This window comes from Eurytemora carolleeae, unplaced genomic scaffold, assembly GCF_000591075.1.
Source record: "Eurytemora carolleeae unplaced genomic scaffold, Eaff_2.0 scaffold786, whole genome shotgun sequence".
Lineage (NCBI taxonomy): Eukaryota > Metazoa > Arthropoda > Copepoda > Calanoida > Temoridae > Eurytemora > Eurytemora carolleeae.
In genome coordinates this window covers 85,812-105,369 of record NW_019396672.1, presented here as the reverse complement: position 1 = coordinate 105,369, position 19,558 = coordinate 85,812, and the positions used below count along the sequence as shown (strand labels likewise).

General features: G+C 32.3%; 1 protein-coding gene and 1 long non-coding RNA gene across 3 annotated transcripts; both read left to right on the top strand.

The window, feature by feature from the left end:
* The first annotated feature begins 160 nt into the window (after window positions 1-160).
* LOC111707206 (uncharacterized) lies at window positions 161-892 on the top strand. The gene is made up of 3 exons (XR_002766391.1): window positions 161-200; window positions 340-409; window positions 838-892. It is a non-coding gene; the product is annotated as an uncharacterized LOC111707206 (long non-coding RNA).
* Window positions 893-3,119: 2,227 nt separating this feature from the next.
* On the top strand, window positions 3,120-14,015 carry LOC111707202 (uncharacterized). Of its 2 annotated transcripts, none has more exons than XM_023480258.1 (9): window positions 3,120-3,224; window positions 3,468-3,539; window positions 4,155-4,228; window positions 5,557-5,597; window positions 9,263-9,342; window positions 11,201-11,293; window positions 12,151-12,345; window positions 13,281-13,332; window positions 13,842-14,015. In XM_023480258.1, exons 1-9 carry the CDS (start codon window positions 3,160-3,162, stop codon window positions 13,896-13,898), a joined length of 729 nt encoding a protein of 242 aa, XP_023336026.1. In that variant the 5' UTR covers window positions 3,120-3,159; the 3' UTR covers window positions 13,899-14,015. The 2 variants fall into 2 exon arrangements, with proteins under 2 accessions (XP_023336026.1, XP_023336025.1); XM_023480257.1 differs by having other exon boundaries at window positions 13,278-13,332.
* Window positions 14,016-19,558: the final 5,543 nt, after the last annotated feature.

Sequence of the window (19,558 nt, the reverse complement as noted above, 5' to 3'; positions counted from 1 at the left end):
ATCCGTAATAAATGTACATATACAATGAGACCATAAAACAATAAGAAGACGACATCTCTACAATCCCATGTTCATACTTTACAGTGTTTACAGATGTTACAAGTGTTACAGTTGTTACGAAGCAAATAGGTTTACCTGTAGTTTACAAATCAACTTATTAACCCTATTCTCCTCTCTACAGATCCAGACCTTGCTGAAAAGTATTATTATTATCAGTGTTATCATTTATGTTATTATCAATGTTAAAATTTAAATTATTATTACTATTATTATTATTATTATTATTATTATTATTATTATTATTATTATCATTATTACTATTATTTTTGATATTACTAGAGATGAGGCTGAAACTGCTACAGCTCAAGTTCTGAAAAAGAAATATCTAAAAGATCAGGGTTTCCATCAGGTAGTATCCTACAGGGTTGGTTAAACACATAATATCTGCCTGGAACAATTACAGTGCCACCAATTGAACTTGAGATTAGAAAGATAGGAAGACGACTTTTAGAGTTAAGTTATGATTGTGATGTTTAATTAAACATTAAACACAGAAAATGTGCAGTGTGTCCGCAGACCCATTTCCCTTAAAAGTTTGATTATCAAACTAATGGTAATCATCAAATAAGATTTATTAAAGGGAGTGTTCGCGAAAAATGAAAGGGGGTATAGGCTTACGAGGAAACCTAAGCTTATTTTTCGCGGTAAGCCTATACCCCCTTTCATTTTTCGCGAACACTCCCTTGAAATGTCGTCTTTTTATTCCACAATTTAATTGGTCCCAAAGTAACTGTAAATTTAAAAACTTGTTTCTAAATGTCGTCTTATTTTATTTAGGGAACAGTTGCTGAACGAATTAACATGCTCACTGACGTTCACTTCCTTGCATCAATAGATCAGGCGAGTTTTTTAAATAATAAATTTTATCAATGATTTTACTGTACAGTACACATTTTAAGTGAATGTAGGAATGCTGATAAATATATTAAATAATAATGATAATCAAAAGACAGTGGAATTATCTTCTTTTTTGATGTTTTCGAAAAAATTCAAATCTGTACAAAATTCTTATTATCTCTGGTAATGTTGAAAGTAGGAAAAAGAGCTGACACTATTTTGGAAATACCAGGATTAGGATACATATATATCACTGTAATTTCTGGCTTATTTGCAGAACCAGAAGAACTTAAAGGAAGCTCAGGTTGTACACTTTACAGTGCACACTTTGAGTGAATGTATGAATGCTGATAAATATTTCAAAAATCAAAGACGAATTTCAAGTCGTTTCGATCAACTGTTATTTTCGTGAGACCCTTTGTATTACAAGCATCTGAAGAGTTGATGATTTATACACAATGAAAATATCAAATATATGTTATAAATAACAAGATAAAACAAATTTGGGTAAAATTGCAGAATTCAATCTTTTAAAATGTTTCCAGGAGGAATTTCTTGACTTTTTTATTTGTCTTAAAAAACTTTCATATCATTTTATTTGTTGGACATAACTTTTTAGTACTATAAATTGATACAAAATTCACCTGTATTGACTAATATTTTCCTTTATAATTTCAAATTCTGCGTTCTTGGCCAATCATGATAATACCATAGGGATTGAAGATATATTTGTTATTTAATGATGGATTTATTAAATGAAACCAAAATTGTCTAATTCTGAACGGAACCAGATCATTTCTATCTCCGGTTATTATGAAAGAAAAGGGAGGCGGGCCACATTTTGGAAATGCCGAGACTAGATTTATTTGCAACGAGGTTATGGTATAGTTATTTGTGATTATTGAAGTTGTATCCTGCTCGCGCATAGGAGAAGTCCTCCCAAGTTCCTTCTCCGTGAAACGGAGCCGAGAGCAGACATGAGAGAAGTCCCAGGATTGAGAGTTATAGTTTAAGCGCTGAGTGGAATGCGCAATTGATCCCTGCAGACAAGAAAAAGGAATAAAGGAAATACATTGTGAAACTCCATCTTCAGCTTTTCTCTAGCATACATCCCAGCTGAAAGAAAGGAATATAGAAACTCAAAAATCAGGGATGAATACCAGTTTTTTACTTATCCTGCTCTTAAACATGGAATTGGAACTTATCCTACTCTTAAACATGGAATTGGAACTTATCCTGCTCTTAAACATGGAACTGGAACTTATCCTGCTCTTAAAAATGGATTGCTACAGAAGATCTTATCCAGATTTGGGTATAAAAAGGATATTTTTGTACTCGTCATATGCATAATGTGGTGCAAAACAATATGAGTTCATCAATGATAAACTTAAGTCAGAAATGACTATAAAGTAAGTAACAAGTAGGCTTTCTTTCAGCAATGAAAAATGCCTCAATTCGCCTCTTCCTTTCCTATTCCAAACTTCCAACTCCTCCAATTTATCCAGACCTTGACGTCAAAAAATAAGTTAAAACATCCAAATAATAAAAAATGCATGCTGACAGGATAAGATTAGAATACAATTGCAGAAACCTTCACCCAGCCGGCCTCTTTCCACCCCTATATTCTGATTTAAAACAGTCTGATCAGCTGTAGTGAGTCAGAGTTCCTGGTAAATTCAATAAGAAAAGCAAAATATATATAAGACCAAGACATGCCTGGTCTGCAAAATAAAACACACAGAGAGTGTAGGAACACGGTGTCCAACAAAATTCCAGAACCGAAAACATATTGGTGGTAATTGAGACGTCCTAAAAAACTTCTCTTTCGAAATTTAACCAAGAACATGATGGAAAATTGAAGCAAAGAAAAAAAAAACATTGGAAAAGAAGAGTGTAGTGGAGAAAATGAAGTACAAATAGAACTGTGATAGGGTATGGGCAGACATGTGAGCACCTTATTTAATTGCTTTGACCATCATCTATTCAGTTTAAACATATTATAAAAAATACTGGAGTTTAACTTAACCCCTTCCTTTGACCCCCCTTTTATAGGTCGAAGTTTGATAATTGGACCAATGAGAGTTAAGGAGCATTCGAATTCGACCAATGATCGACCAGAAATCTAATTTATTCCAACATTTTCTGAAATAGTTTAATTCCTTCACTCAAAAGTTGAAATTCAAAGTTTTCAGCTGGATACAAAGGAATTCAAAATAGAAAAAATAATAATTAATTGTGTTAAAGGGAAGTTTTTCTCTTCCAATGGCCTTTGGGCACATGGACTCATTGGGGGCATGTCAGGCAGATCAGCTGTTCCTCATGTTCAGGTAGAAAGAAAGATAGATGGATAGATAGATAGATAGATAGTAGATAGATAGATAGATAGATAGATAGATAGATAGTAGATAGATAGATAGATAGATAGATGGATAGATAGATATATAGATAGATAGATAGATGGATGGATAGATATAGATATAGATAGATAGATATATAAATATATATAGATAGATAGATAGATAGTAGATATTTAAAAAATTGATTAATTGATTGATCGCTATTTTGTTCAGACATGAAGATGTATCCAAGTCTTGGTTGGGTGATCTAGCGCTGCAGACAGAAGACGACATTAATGTTTCAAAGTAAGTTCAAACAGAAGACGACATTATCGTTCTAAAGTGAAAAAAAAGTATTTGCTTTTTTGGAAATCATGAAATTTTATCCTACGAAGTTATGTCGTTTTGACGTTTATTTTTACTAGACGGAAATTTTTCGCAGGATGAACCAAATAATTATATTTTAAAATTTCTCAGCCTAGAACATGTACTCTCAAATAAATAGTGTTAGGCACAGTCGTTGTCGTATTAATCAATGAAGACGACTTTCAATCTTAATTTTGATTACTACCAATATCTTTCAAATATTAGAGACACATAAACATGGAAACAAAGAGATGCATTTGTTTTCCATGTAATTATTAAAATCCCCAACTCTTTTATCGTAGATTCCATTTTCACAGGAGCAATATTTCATCGTTATTAAACTGTTCTGAGAAAACTGAGTAAAATTCAAGATACAAAACCTCACCAGACACTTGTACTCCGAAAGCGTACTGCATATTTGAATTTTGTACTGTATGAATAGGCCATATAATCCCTTAACATGCTTTATCAGTAAACTATCCCAAGTGTACACTCAGGCTAATACACACGGAGAGGTAGCTGAGATCCAGTCCCCCTGATTATTTTATATTTCAGTAAACTGCTGAAAATGTTGGTTGAGTTTGCAGGAACAGGAAAACCCAGCAAGGATAATATATGGAAACCTGCAGGGAGGAAAATATGAAAAATAATCAATTGATAATTTTGATAAACTTTAGAAAACATACTGTAACCTGAAAGAATTGTAAGCTTAATTTCAAGTGACCCTACATGCAAAGATGACAATGTCACACAATGTGGAAGATATGGTTGTTTTTCTAGCTTTCAAAGTGTTTAAATCTGATAAGATTTAATTTTTCCTGTAGTAGAAATGCGCAACTTACATTTGCAGAGAAACTACATTTTAAAATAATTATTTTACAATTCTATAAACATCGATAATTATTTTATTCTTGACAAAGCTTTTAAGGGTGCTCTTGTGAATCGGGAATTGCCATTTTAGCCTGGAGGATTACTTAAAATTAAATTTTTTTACTGGAACATCTAAGACAGATTTTGCAATAACAATTAATAAAACATATCTCTGAATTCTGAAGTCTTCTCCTTGGCATATTTTAGCATCTTTTAGCATATTTTAGCATCTTTTAGCATATTTTAGCATATTTTAGCATATTTTAGCATATTTTAGCATATTTTAGCATATTTTAGCATAGTTTAGCATATTTTAGCGGTTATTTTACTAAAGGGACTGTATACGTAAAATCAAGTGACCCCTCCATGCAAAGATGACAATGCTCGATTTGCCTCATCAAGTTTAATTAAACATCAATGTTTATAACTTTGAAAACTGATTACTGTCAATTTTGGTTTCTCTGCAATCTTTAATTAAGATGATTTTCTTCCCATTTTTACAAGTTTTGACTTGTATTTCCAATTCTGAACCCTTTAATAAAATTCATGTTTCGTGGGACACCCTATACTTCCGATTGGATTTCGACTTTTTATAGCCTTTGGAAAGCCTTGAACAAAAGGAAGCAGATTGCACACTTTTTGCGAAGAAATTTTGCACAGAAAATGTGCAAATTTTAGGTTTTCCTTAAATATAAATTTAGTTTTTAAAAAATTTGCTAATATTTTTGCATATATGAATTTGCCGTGGTAAGTGCTTTTCAAAAATGTATAATTTATCATATTTCGCGCACTTTTTAGCACATTTTTGGGTTAATAACTGCAATACTATAATACTGCAATAAATATTTCATTTTTTTTTGGCAAATTTGCAATTTTTTAGCAGATTATTACAGTAGAGCCCAAGACTTTCAAAAAATTGTATCAAATGATTTAGATTTGTATCACAAAAAGGAGTGGGGGTCCCAGTAAACTAGAAATCAGCCTATATAGGATTAATATTCTTTAATAATAATTGTTATTCCTTAATGTGTGTTAATTCAAAAACTGAACAAAGTCGACAATACATTTTTACAATTTTCCTGCACAGAGCTGGAAAATTTGTCGTATGCGGTGTTAGACAGTAAAGAGGTAAGAAAAAATCTAGATAAATAAAAATTATTAAATTAAATATTAATAAGTCACGTCGCTTGTAAAAAAAACTTTATACACTGAAAATTTATTGGTCTTTCCTTTATGTTTAAACAAAACAAGATAAATTAAAAGATTTATTTAGAGTTTGGCTTCACAAAACTAATTTAACATAAGATTATGGGGATATGTCATTACATACAGTGGTAACCAGAACACTATGGAAAGATGGTCTTTATTTATTTATTATAACTATAAATTATAATATTTCGCTTTTCTTGGCAAATTTATCATTAAAAATGTGCCTTTAACATTTTCATAAATTTTTCCACATTTTTCTTGTTTCTTGTTCATATACAGGGTTTTCTTGTTTCTTGTTCATATAGAGGGTTTTCTTGTTTCTTGTTCATATAGAGGGTTTTCTTGTTTCTTGTTCACATACAGGGTTTTCTTGTTTCTTGTTCATATACAGGGTTTTCTTGTTTCTTTATCATATATAGGGTTTTCTTGTTTCTTGTTCATATACAGGGTTTTCTTGTTTCATGTTCATATACAGGGTTTTCTTGTTTCTTGTTCATATACAGGGTTTTCTTGTTTCTTGTTCATATACAGGGTTTTCTTGTTTCTTGTTCATATACAGGGTTTTCTTGTTTCATGTTCATATACAGGGTTTTCTTGTTTCTTGTTCATATACAGGGTTTTCTTGTTTCTTGTTCATATACAGGGTTTTCTTGTTTCTTGTTCATATACAGGGTTTTCTTGTTTCTTGTTCATATATAGGGTTTTCTTGTTTCCTGTTCATATACAGGGTTTTCTTGTTTCATGTTCATATACAGGGTTTTCTTGTTTCTTGTTCATATACAGGGTTTTCTTGTTTCTTGTTCATATACAGGGTTTTCTTGTTTCTTTATCATATATAGGGTTTTCTTGTTTCTTGTTCATATACAGGGTTTTCTTGTTTCATGTTCATATACAGGGTTTTCTTGTTTCATGTTCATATACAGGGTTTTCTTGTTTCATGTTCATATACAGGGTTTTCTTGTTTCTTGTTCATATACAGGGTTGTTCATATATAGGGTTTTCTTGTTTCTTGTTCATATACAGAGTTTTCTTGTTTCATGTTCATATACAGGGTTTTCTTCTTTCTAGTTCGTATATAGGGTTTTCTTGTTTCATTTTCATATACAGGGTTTTCTTGTTTCTTGTTTATATACAGGATTTTCTTGTTTCTTGTTCATATATAGGGTTTTCTTGTTTCATGTTCATATACAGTTTTTTCTTGTTTCATGTTCATATACAGGGTTATCTTGTTTCTTGTTCAAATACAGGGTTTTCTTGTTTCTTGTTCATATACAGGGTTTTCTTGTTTCTTGTTCATATACAGGGTTTTCTTGTTTCATTTTCATATACAGGGTTTTCTTGTTTCATGTTCATATACAGGGTTTTCTTGTTCATATACAGGGTTTTCTTGTTTCTTGTTCATATACAGGGTTTTCTTGTTTCATGTTCATATATAGGGTTTTCTTGTTTCTTGTTCATATATAGGATTTTCTTGTTTCTTGTTCATATATAGGGTTTTCTTGTTTCTTGTTCATATACAGGGTTTTCTTGTTTCTTGTTCATATACAGAGTTTTCTTGTTTCATGTTCATATATAGGGGTTTCTTGTTCATGTTCATATACAGGGTTTTCTTGTTTCATGTTCATACACAGGGTTTTCTTGTTTCTTGTTCATATACAGGGTTTTCTTCTTTCATGTTCATATATGAGGTTTTCTTGTTTCCTGTTCATATACAGGGTTTTTTTGTTTCTTGTTCATATACAGGGGTTTCTTGTTTCTTGTTCATATACAGGGTTTTATTGCTTCTTGTTCATATACAGGGTTTTCTTGTTTCTTGTTATACAGGGTTTTCTTGTTTCTTGTTCATATACAGAGTTTTCTTGTTTCTTGTTCATATACAGGGTTTTCTTGTTTCATGTTCATATACAGGGTTTTCTTGTTTCTTGTTCAAATACAGGGTTTTCTTGTTTCTTGTTCATATACAGGGTTTTCTTGTTTCTTGTTCATATGCAGGGTTTTCTTGTTTCATGTTCATATACAGGGTTTTCTTGTTTCTTGTTCATATACAGGGTTTTCTTGGTCATATACAGGGTTTTAATGTTTCTTGGTCATATACAGGGTTTTCTTGTTTCTTGTTCATATATAGGGTTTTCTTGTTTCCTGTTCATATTCAGGGTTTTCTTGTTTCTTGTTCATATACAGGGTTTTCTTGTTTCTTGTTCATATACAGGGTTTTCTTGTTTCTTGTTCATATACAGGGTTTTCTTGTTCATATACAGGGTTGCACACAAAAAATGAGACTTCATAGACTACTGTACGGAATTTTTACTGTCAGTTTCGTTAAATTCATGATTTCTTGCAACTAAAAACTTGTGTCTTTCTTTTCAACATAATTAAGACATTAAATTTCTATATTTGAGATAGAAATCTAATCTTGGATTCGTTAGTTGAAGAGTTTGCGGTCGTCTTTGCAGTCTCATTCTCTACGGGTAACCCTGTATACGCTGTTAATAGTTGTAAATAGTCCAATGAACATGAAACGCAGTAGTTGTGCAGTGTGCACAGACCCATTCCGCTTAATTAACGGATTATCAACGCTACTGGTAAAACTATATCCATCATATAACAATTCATTCAAAACATTAAAAGTCTTCTTTCTAATCCATATTTTTGTGGGTTCCATTGTGTAAGCCTTTAGAAATTAATTATTTAAAGGGAGTGTTCGCGAAAAATAAAAGGGGGTATAGGCTTAATGCGATAAAAAAGCGCTTTTGATCGCTACTAATCTTACTTATATCTGTTGCGTCTACAAGGAGAAAATTGATAAAGACGTCTTATGCCGAAGAGCGTAGCGCCCATACAAATTGAGGAAGTTGGAACATACGACTTAGACCGTAAAAAAATCAAATTAATATCTAACAAATCATTCAGATATTACAACCTATAGTCATCGATTATCTTTCGCCACATTTGTATATATTTAATATTTCATACTAGTTTTGATTTTGTTTTTTAAAATAATATTTAGCTTACAACTTGTTTTCGAACATTCCTGGAAAATATTAAAATGTCGTCTTCATTACCAAAAATCCTCAAAACAGGAATAAACGTTTTTATAAGTAACTCTCAGATCATAACAATTAAAACATATTATGAAAAATCAACTATTATATAAATGTTGCGAAAGATAATCGATGACTATAAGGTTGTAATATCTGAATGATTTGTTTGAAATTAAATTGATTTTTTTACGGTCTAAGTCGTATGTTGCAATTTTCTCAATTTGTATGGTCGCCATGTTATTCGGTATGAGACGTCTTTAACAATTTTCTCCTTATAGACGCAACAGATAGAAGTAAGATTAGTGGCGATCAAACGCGCTTTTTTATCGCATTAAGCCTATACCCCCTTTCATTTTTCGCGAACACTCCCTTTAAGCAATCGAATTTATTGAATTTGAGCTACGCCGGTGATCTGCCTAGTGCCTACTCCCGGTTCAAATTTGAATCCCCGTTTCAAATCCTTACTTAATATTACCTTTGAATCAGGAGTTCAAATTTGAACCGGCAGTTGGTAGTTCAGTTGTTCATTAAATTCTGGTCCAGGTTCGAATGGAGTACCCTGCAGTATTTGCGGAGAGGATGCAACTTGTCCAAAATATGTTTCAAATAATTCATAAACACAGGTTTGATAAAAAAAAAAAAAAATTTATTTTATTTCTACCACCAAACAATTTATCTAAATAATATCATCAATAGGAATGTAATCATAATTTCAAGTGACAATCCATTTTCAATGTGGGCTGTACGATTCACATGGTACCCTATAGAAGCTATGTCTGAACAAGAACGAATTAGATCTTCATCTTTTTTTACAATTTATTTTTAAATTAAAAATCTTTAACAAAATTTTAAAGATCTATGTTTAACTCTTTAAAAGTGTATTATTTTCAACTCTTATTTGTCTACAAAAGTTTTTAACTTTAATAATTTATTTTAATTAAATTTTACAATATTTTTAAATTTCAATATGATATCAGATGGAAACATTTTGAGACTTCTATATTTCTTGTTTTTCATTCTTTCGTGTTGATCGTCCATTCCTTGTCCATCCTTCAATCATCCTTTGGCTAATTTTGAAAATAAAAATAAATGATTTTTTGGTTGTTTTCTGCAGCTAGCCAAATTGCAGAGGCAGAACTATTTTTTGGAGCCCTGTATCTATATTTTTTCTTGTTTGTTATTAAATTTTGCTTCAGTCAAGTTACTGATTCAACTCCTGCATTCCTAACATTCATAACACACTTTCAATAAAATTTTCTTGATGGGAAGAGAGGCGTGAGGGTGGCGTTTTACACATTTTCCAGTTTTTTTATCTCGAGTAGGACATGGAGGGGGGGATGGGACGTCTGCCATCCTGTGTATTTGTCTTTAGTCACTATCAATGAAAAAAATAGATGATGTAAAGATCAAATCCCCTTCTAATTTTTCCTGTTCAAAGTTTTCTTCTTCTTTCTTGTTTATCTTTCTTTAAGCACCCATCTCTAATGTCAAAAGATTCCCCTTCCACTGTTCAATTTCTTTTTTCTTCTTGCTTCTTGTTTCTTGTTTTTACACTTTAAGTCCTTTCCAAATAGTTCTTTTAACATCTAGTTGTGGAGCAGGTAGGAGAGCGATAAGGAGGTTTGTAGGAAGAAGGGTATAGGGGATTTTTCCCTGTGTTCCTTCATTTTATACTGTTTCCCAGTTAGGGGAATTAAGGAATTTACCCATAACTGCACCCCCTTATGCAAAATGGGGAGTTGTGATCCCTGAAAGCTCTCTTGAGAGGTATATTCCATGGCAGTCCAGTCCTCACATCTGGTCGAGTAAAAAACCGGTATCGTTGTGCATGGCTTGTATTCCCACGAGGGGTTAAACTCCTCTTTCAGTGCACCAAGCTGAAGATGAAATTTTGTTTTCAGCTTCCCCTGTAGGATACAAGATGCGTAACTAAACTCAGCGCTTCCCCAGCTGTAATTCTGGGACTACTACAAAAGTAACTTACACATTTTATCTGCAAATACAATTATAGGAGGAAATCAACAGAATTTAACACTTTTAAAGCGCTAGATCAAGATCACATTAATAATCAGATGAAGGTCTAAAGGGTACCCCTGTGAATCGGGCTTGCTTTATTTCTGCTTCATAATTCCGCAAGCCTCCCTTTTAATTTAAAAATATCCACTTTAAGTTAAAAATCTATTTTTGTTTAATTCTTTTTAAACTTAATATTTTTCATAAAGACTGTCTGTCCGGGAGACCGACTGATAACAGTTTTGATTCGTTTGATCAAGTATGAATTAGATATAAAATGTCGTTGCTCTGCAAAAATAAATTGCGCATTTCTTTCGTATAAGAAGCAATGGAGAAACTCACAGAAATGAAAACATTTCGAGTCAGAAAAACGATTGCATCTTCCATCTTGTTTTTCAGATTAAGGTTTCAAGGGTATCGTCGCCATCTTTAAATATTTAAATAAAAAATGATTATTTTTCTTTAAAGAAATTTCAACATGAGCGAACATCCGGCCCTGGTTCAGATGCAGAAGGACAAGGAGATATTTGGCCAGGAGGAGATTAACAAAGAGATTAACAGGTATATAGGAGGAGATCAACAAGGAGATTAACAGGTATATAGGAAGAGATTAACAGGTATATAGGAGGAAATTAACAAGGAGATTAATAGGTATATAGGAGAAGATTAACAAGGAGATTAACAGGTATATAGGAGGAGATTAACAAGGAGATTAACAGGTATTTAGGAGGAGATTTACAAGGAGATTAAAAAGTATATAGGAGGATATTAACAGGTATATAGGAGGAGGTTAACAGGTATATAGGAGGAGATTAACAGGTATATAGGAGGAGATTAACAGGTATATAGGAGGAGATTAACAGGTATATAGGAGGAGATTAACAGGTATTTAGGAGGAGATCAACAAGGAGATTAACAGGTATATAGGAGGAGATTAACAAGGAGATTAACAGGTATTTAGGAGGAGATTACAAGGAGATTAACAGGTATATAGGAGGAGATTATCAAGAAACTACGGGACGGGAAAATTTATATAATCAAGAATAAAGAACTCAAAATCATTGATTTACTCGTAAAAACTCTATTTAACTTTTTATTTAACTCTAAAATTTGAACTTTGAAAAAGTTTCAAACATATTTTCTGGGGAAATGAAACCAAACTATATTCAAACTATAAAATCTCTAAAAACTAAGGAATAGGAAATTGACATTTAAGCAATTCTATTTTGATATAAAACAAATAGTTTTAGCAATTTATTTAGGGAGTTGTGTCTGACTGTATCAAAATTACAGTGTTTCAATTTTCATATTATTGGACTAATCTAAGTCTAAAAGTCGTCTTTCTTATTTGTCCTTCTGTATACATCTTAGAGGGAGAGAAATTAAATGTATTCCTTTTATGCAAAAAAACTCTTTAGTGATGCTGATTGGGGAATCCAAAGGGAGGCTGTGGAGACAGATGTGGAATATGTATCGGAGGCCGGAGACAAATCGGAGGCTAAAGGTGGAGATAAACCCGAGGCGGAGAAGAAGGCGAATGTTGAGGATGTGGAGGACATATTTTCACTCGAAAAAGCCATGGAGATGTTAAACAATTGGGAGGCGTATGCCAGGGAGGGAGAAACTAAACATTTAATAGAGGGACAGCTGACTACTGACTGCTGACTGCTGACTGCTGACTGCTGACTGCTGACTGCTGACTGCTGACTGCTGACTGCTGACTGCTGACTGCTGACTGCTGACTGCTGACTGCTGACGTAATTTGAAGTGACTCTTCATCATTTTAACCTGAGTCAGCTCACTTCTGAATATCACAATTCTGTCAATTTCCTTCCTTGACTCTGCTCCTGCATAAATCTGCAACTCACTTTCAATTGTCTATTTTCTGATCGACAAACAAGGTTTTTTTCGATCGCTTTGCTTAGTCAAATGTTTAAAGATCGCCGCCGTTGTGGATCAGGTTTAACAATCTTTGGATGAAGGGTCCCTTACAGGACATAAGAACGCAAATACCAAAGACAGAAGTATCAAGAACAAAGGACCACGGACAAAGAACAAAGGACAAATTGAAAAGGAAATCTTTTTTGATGGAGCATCTCTTACAAGGACATAGGAACAATTCAGTACCAAAGACTTAACAAAGGAACAAGGATAAAAGCCAAAGGACAAATGCCTAAGGAGAAATGCCAATGGCCAAATGCCAAAGGTCAAATTCCAAAGGACTAAGCTTGAAAAAGGATCAAGGAGAAGTGCAGAGTAAAATGAACTCATGATAAAGAACAAAAGACTCTCTTTGAATGGACGTAAGAACAAAAGTACCACAGGTTAAGTAGATCATCAAGGTCCAAAGATCAAGGAAAAAATAGGAAAAAGGAGAAAGTAGAAAGGACAAAGCAAAGGCCAAAAGGCCAAAGATCAAAGGTAAGGACAAAAGACAACTGAAATAAAGTTTAAGGACACAAGGACAAACCAAGAACCACAAACCACGAACTTTTGCCAAGAGCATAAGAACCAAAGAATTGTAAACGAATGGTTTCTCTCTAAGTAGTGAGGAGGTGAAGGAGATTGTGAAGGGAATTCAGAAGGATGGATCCTTTAAGGTAAAGATGGTCGTCATTTTTTTTTTGTAACATTCAAGTTTTTCCACTTTCACTAGGCTTTACAATAATTTAAGATGTTTAACACATGTTTTAAAATTGAATTGTTTGTATTTTTTACAGCTTATGTACTCTGACTCAAAAGGAAAAAAATGAACGGTTGGATTAATGTTTTGTTCGGTTAATATCTTTGGTCTGAGTAAAATTGTTTCATAATGTTAAAAGGCAAACTTGTAGACTTTTTACAGTCGTCGTCGTATATATCAATACAATGAAGACGACTTTCGATTTCAGATTTTTATTTTTATCAAGCTTTTAAACAGCATAAATAAACATAAACATGGAAGCAAAGAGAAGCTGTTAAAAACAGTTTTTATCGTTTACTTAAAAACTTGTAATTTGATAAAAGCATCCTAAATCGCGAACCACTGTAGCAATATATTACAAGATAAACACACGAATCCAAAACATGATTTAAACAAATGTTAGAAAAAGCCTATCTCTATCTCAAGGTGATAACAGATACTTTGAAGAACATCAAGATTGAGACAAATAAAGACGAGCTTTGAAACTGGAAACCATTCGGAGAAAACCTGTTATTGTTTTGAAAATAGATATTTTTTAACAAATATGATAACTTAACTTCTGTTATCGATTTTTAGATAAAGAAACAAGAATATCTTCCACGTTGTCTCTGATACAAATTTAATGGTACCGGAGTGAATCGGATTTTATTTGAAAATTTACTACTTTGTCTCTGCTGCAGAAATCACTTTGATAGAGAAACCACAAGTAAAAATTAACTATTCCTTCCAGAACAAAATAAGGATATCTTCATCATTTTTTCTCGGACGAAGATACCTTTGAAAGATCCAAACTGCTGTGAAAGGAGTTGAGTCTTTGCCGCAAATTCAGTTTTTGTAAAACCTATATCTTTGCAACCTTATGATGTAAACCTTTAATATTTCAAACTTACATTATTTGATCTAATAGCATTCATAGTTTGAAATATTAAAGGTCTACGACGATATTGAAATTAGAAAATCAGAGTTTGTGGCAAAATTCAATTCCTTTTAAGACTGGGTTAACTTAGAAGTGTTCCAGCGCCTTGGCCTATAATTATCCCCAACTCATTTATATTTTTTGTAGCCAGAAGTAATTGGAAACATTCTCATTGATTTTTACGGGACTGCTTGCTACCTTTGGATTACTTTCAGGCTTAAAGGATATAATTGTTGAGCGGGTATTCCCGTTCAGAACGGTCACTTGAAATTACGCTGACAGTTCCTATAACCTTTATACCAAAAACTGTGGTTCAAAGCGATTAATCGACATATGGTACACATTATTAGAGTTTCATCTACAGGGTGTCCCACGAAACATGACAGTTGATGAATAGTTTAGAATGTCGTCTTCCAAATACTGGAATAGATTTAAAGACTTTTGGCAGTTAAAGTTCGGTAGAAAAATCTTTTACTCCAATATAGAGATGATGGGATTGATTTTATTATAATAAAACTGCCCCATAATGTTTATTGTAATTTTCTTTGGTATCAAACAACTTAACAAATTATGGAAAAAGACATTTTAAAATATTCAGCAATTGTCATGTTTCGTGGGACACCCTGTAGTATAAAAGTACAGAAATTGGAACAAAGAATCCGATATTTCAAAAAATGCCCTGCACTCATGAACAGTGGCAGGGTAAAGGAGATCTGCGCGAAAGGGGTGTGGGTAAAAGACAAAAAAAAAAGATGAAATGGTCCTTCTGTGAAAGTAGCAGAATAGTTCGTCCCACATAAACACCTTTCTTTATGTTTCCTGCATTTTTCCTTAAAAATAAAACTCAACAATTTTCCAACAGACATGATAAAAATTAATTTAAATAGAATAACTTCAAAAGCGTATCGTACACACTGCTGAAAATGAACCATCAGGATTCAAGTCAAAACACCTAATTTTTTTCTTCGGAATATATCAATATGCAGGTTTCAAAATTTTCAGAAAATGCCACCTAGGGAATTTTAACTGAATCCATTTTTAAGGAAATTGTAGAAATCAAGTGCATTTTTAAGTCTAAACTCAAACTTAACTGTACGTTTAAAGATTAATCAAGATTATTCTGTGTTCTTTTGCGATATTTTTAGAACCGTTGATGGCAGGGTCCCCAAATTTTGTGAATTTTCCTTAACAGTCATAAGACATGTTTTAGCAAAAAAATCAGAGCCTTAAGTGAACTGTATAATTACCCAATTACTGCCTAAAAAAAGACTTTTTCAAGTAAAATCAGTAAAAATTACATCAAAAAAACTTTTTCGGGCCGCATTTTGACATCCAGGCAGTTGACAGGGGGGGTTTGATTTTTTGATACAATAAGTTTCATGACTGTTAAAGAAAATAAAAAAATTTGGAGACCATGCCATACACTGTTGAAAAAATATAGTCAAAAAACCAGAAGAAGCAGATTAAAGAGATCTTTCAAAGTATCCAAGCGCTTCAAAAAGGTAGGATAGGAAGAAGTTTATTTGAATATTTATACATAAATAAATTAATAACCTTTAGAATCTTATACATAATGAAAAGAGGATCACTATGAGGCATGGCTTTTGAGTCATAACTTGAGTCTAACAGCCGTCTTGCATTCAAAAGTTTTGATGTCTGAATAATTTTTAGAATACAATATTTGCTATTTCATACTTTTTTGTGTGTTTCTGTATTTTAAAATTTTCAGTTTATAGGAGCTCTTACGGATTTTGAATTCAAAATCAAGATCAAAAATCAAGATTGTAAAAATTCCGATACAGGATGAATATCGTTGGAGTTAGTTTTGATAAGAACATATCATGCAAATCTGCCCAGTTAAAGTAATCCTATATGAAGCATAAAGTCTGACCGCGTCAACCTTGTTGCACCGGCTAGTCCTGTCCATAGAGCTAGGTACAGTACAAACTCATAACTGGGACCGGAAAGGTTGACCCAGCATGGAAATTCAAATGTACTACGGCTGCCTGTGATATAGGCATTTACTAGCACAACCAACCGCTGCGGCTTAAACATTTGGGAAAAGTTGTATTTTGGGAAACTAATATTGGGAAAGTAACTTTAGCACTATAACAACAACGAAGTACATCCTGTCTGAATGGAAATATTTTTAGCCATATTTTGATTTTTCATTTCAAAATCTCTCTAAAATAGCCTTTATGTGATGTTATTCACTTTGATATTTAAAATAAATAGCCAAAATAAAAGTATAAAATAACAAATATGAAGAATTTACCGGGTGAAAATGAATTCTGTCATTTATGCAAGACCTCAAGTTTACCAACAAACTAGAGTAAACTGCACATATAACTAAAATATAAATCATTAAAAGTTTCTTGATAGAGAAGAACGAACATTTTTTTAATTGCTAATATGTAACCAAATAAATTTGCCTTCCTCAATTGTTCGTAAAACCAGAACTAAATGAGCTGCTTGGCCACAAGATCGTACCAGTCATTCAAATTTAATTTGACCATCCCTTCCTGATTAGTTTGCATTGCCATGGTTAAATTATCAAATCACATCATTAATTAGGCCACAAATTTTACAATGTACATACATACAAATGCTAATTATAAATATATTGTATGAATTTATACAAAATTACTAAGGTCCATATTTGTATTGTTGTTTTTACTGTTGAGGCTGAAAACATAATGTAAGAAAATCAATTTCATAGTTTTGAAAAAGTTGATGTATTTGATGTAATCAAAATAAATATCTAATTTAACACAAAACTTATTTCTCCACTTTTAGATATTTTGAAATTAAATTCAATTTAAAAAAATGTATATAAAATTTATTGTTTCAAGATATTATTTGCGGGCATAGCAATATTTTTGTTGGAGGAAGGTTGGGGATCAAGTGAAAGTGATGATTATCATGAAAACCTTAAATGTTCAATTATTAACTCTATAAAACCGGAACATAGTGAGGGGGGGGTATCCAGAATATTAAAAGATTAACAGAATATCCTGACATTTTTATTGGTTTAACCCTGCAGGGTCCGGGACGGGGAGGGGGGCAGGGGGACCCGGAAGAGGGACTGACCAAGATTATGATTAAGGTTCCCAGGGAACCCGAAGCTGACCGGAAATATTTCTATTATCAGGTCAATTCAGATAGTTAGCGATGTAATTAAGGGCATCCAAGGTTAACCCATTAACTTAATGACCCTTCCTTTGATCCCCCCCCCTTTATCTGGGCCAAAATAACAATATATACATCATGCTTTAGTAACAATTCTGCGTCAAATTGAACTCAGATTATCTGGGCCAACAATATATACATCATGCTTTAATAACAATTCTGCGTCAAATTGAACTCAGATTATCTGGGCCAACAATATATACATCATGCTTTAATAATTGTGCAAAAACGTTATTAAATTATAATAATTGGGCTTTTTTAAAAAACTAATTTGGGCAAAATCTCATAAAATAAAATAAAATACTCTAGATTTATTTGTGTTCAAAGCAATTTTTGTGACCATTTTGACCAAACAAATTGTTTAGTTATTAAACTCCATAGTTAAGATGATAAACTCCATTGTTTAGATAATAAACTCCCTAGTTCAAATGACAAACTCCATTGTTTAGATGATAAACTCCATTGTTTAGATGATAACCTCCATGGTTTAGATGATAAACTTCAAAGCTTAGATGAAAAACTCCATGGTTCAGATGATAAACTCCATGGTTAAGATGATAAACTCGAAAGTTTAGATATTAAACTCCATGGTTTAGATGATAAACTGCTTGGTTTAGATGATAAACTTCATAGTTTAGATGATAAACTCCATGGTTTAGATGATAAACTGCATAGTTATATGATAAACTCCATGGTTTATATGACAAACTGAATAGTTTGGCTGATAAACTCCATGGCTAAGATAATAAACTCCATGGTTTAGATGATAAACTGCATAGTTTAGCTGATAAACTCCATGGCTAAGATAATAAACTCAATTGTTTAGATGATAAACTCCATGGCTAAGATAATAAACTCCACTGTTTAAATGATAACTCCATGGCTAAGATAATAAACTCCATTGTTTAGATGATAAGCGCCATGTTATAAAGATGATAAACTTCCTGCTATAAGATAATAAACTCCATGGTTAAGATGATAAACTCCATGGTTTAGATGATAAGCGCCATGTTATAAAGATAAACACTCCCTGCTATAAGATAGTAAACTCCATGGTTTAGAGGATAAACTCAATGGTTTAGATGATTATAAAATAAAATAAAATAAATATCTTAATTATTCAGTTATTAAACGATTAATTAGTAATTACAAATCTTTTAATTTAATATTTAAACATTTTTGAACTTAACTCGAGAAATTAATAATAAATCAACTATTCACCAGGACGGTAAAATAAACCTTTAAAACTAAACTGAGATTGTAAAAAATTCTCAAAATATAAATGTTTACAACTTGACAATTAACCCTAGCTGTCTGGATCAGGTTGGATGGTTGGGGGGGGGGATGTTAGAAACTCTACAGGTCTGGGGAATACTTGATTATTGAGGAATACAATGCACTGTGAACTAGATGAAGGTATAATTAGATTGCTTAAATGTCGCCTTTCTATTCCACAGTTTTATGACAAAGTGTTCTATTTCATATTAGATTATCTCCAAAATAAGAAAAACATACTCGAAAAACTTTCGATTTTCTGCAAACATATTTTGTATTATCCTTTACAATTTTTTTAATGATTCAATCTTTAAAATTTTATGATAAGTTCAAAATTGCAATTTTTGATTATCGTTTAAATCCAATATGATGTGGGACACATAAATATGTTTGCAATACAGGGTTACCCACAAAGGATGAGACTGTAAAGACGACCTGAAACTTTTAAAATATGACTATCCCAGGGATAAAATAAGTTTTACGGCATCAGTAGAGGCTTTTTCATGGCTGACTAAATGATTTGAAAAAGAAAGAAACAAGATTGCAGTTGCAATTAATCTTAAAAGTAAGGAAACAGAGAATAAAAATTTCGTACAGACGTCTATTAAGTCTAGTCTGTTGTGGGTAACCCACTGTATGTAGAACTATAATAAACTATGTTCTATATTCTTAAGACAAATCTATATATTTGATTTGATTAAAATCTGATTATACTAAAGAAATGACAAGTTTAACTAGCGTAAATGTTTTCGATCATAACGTT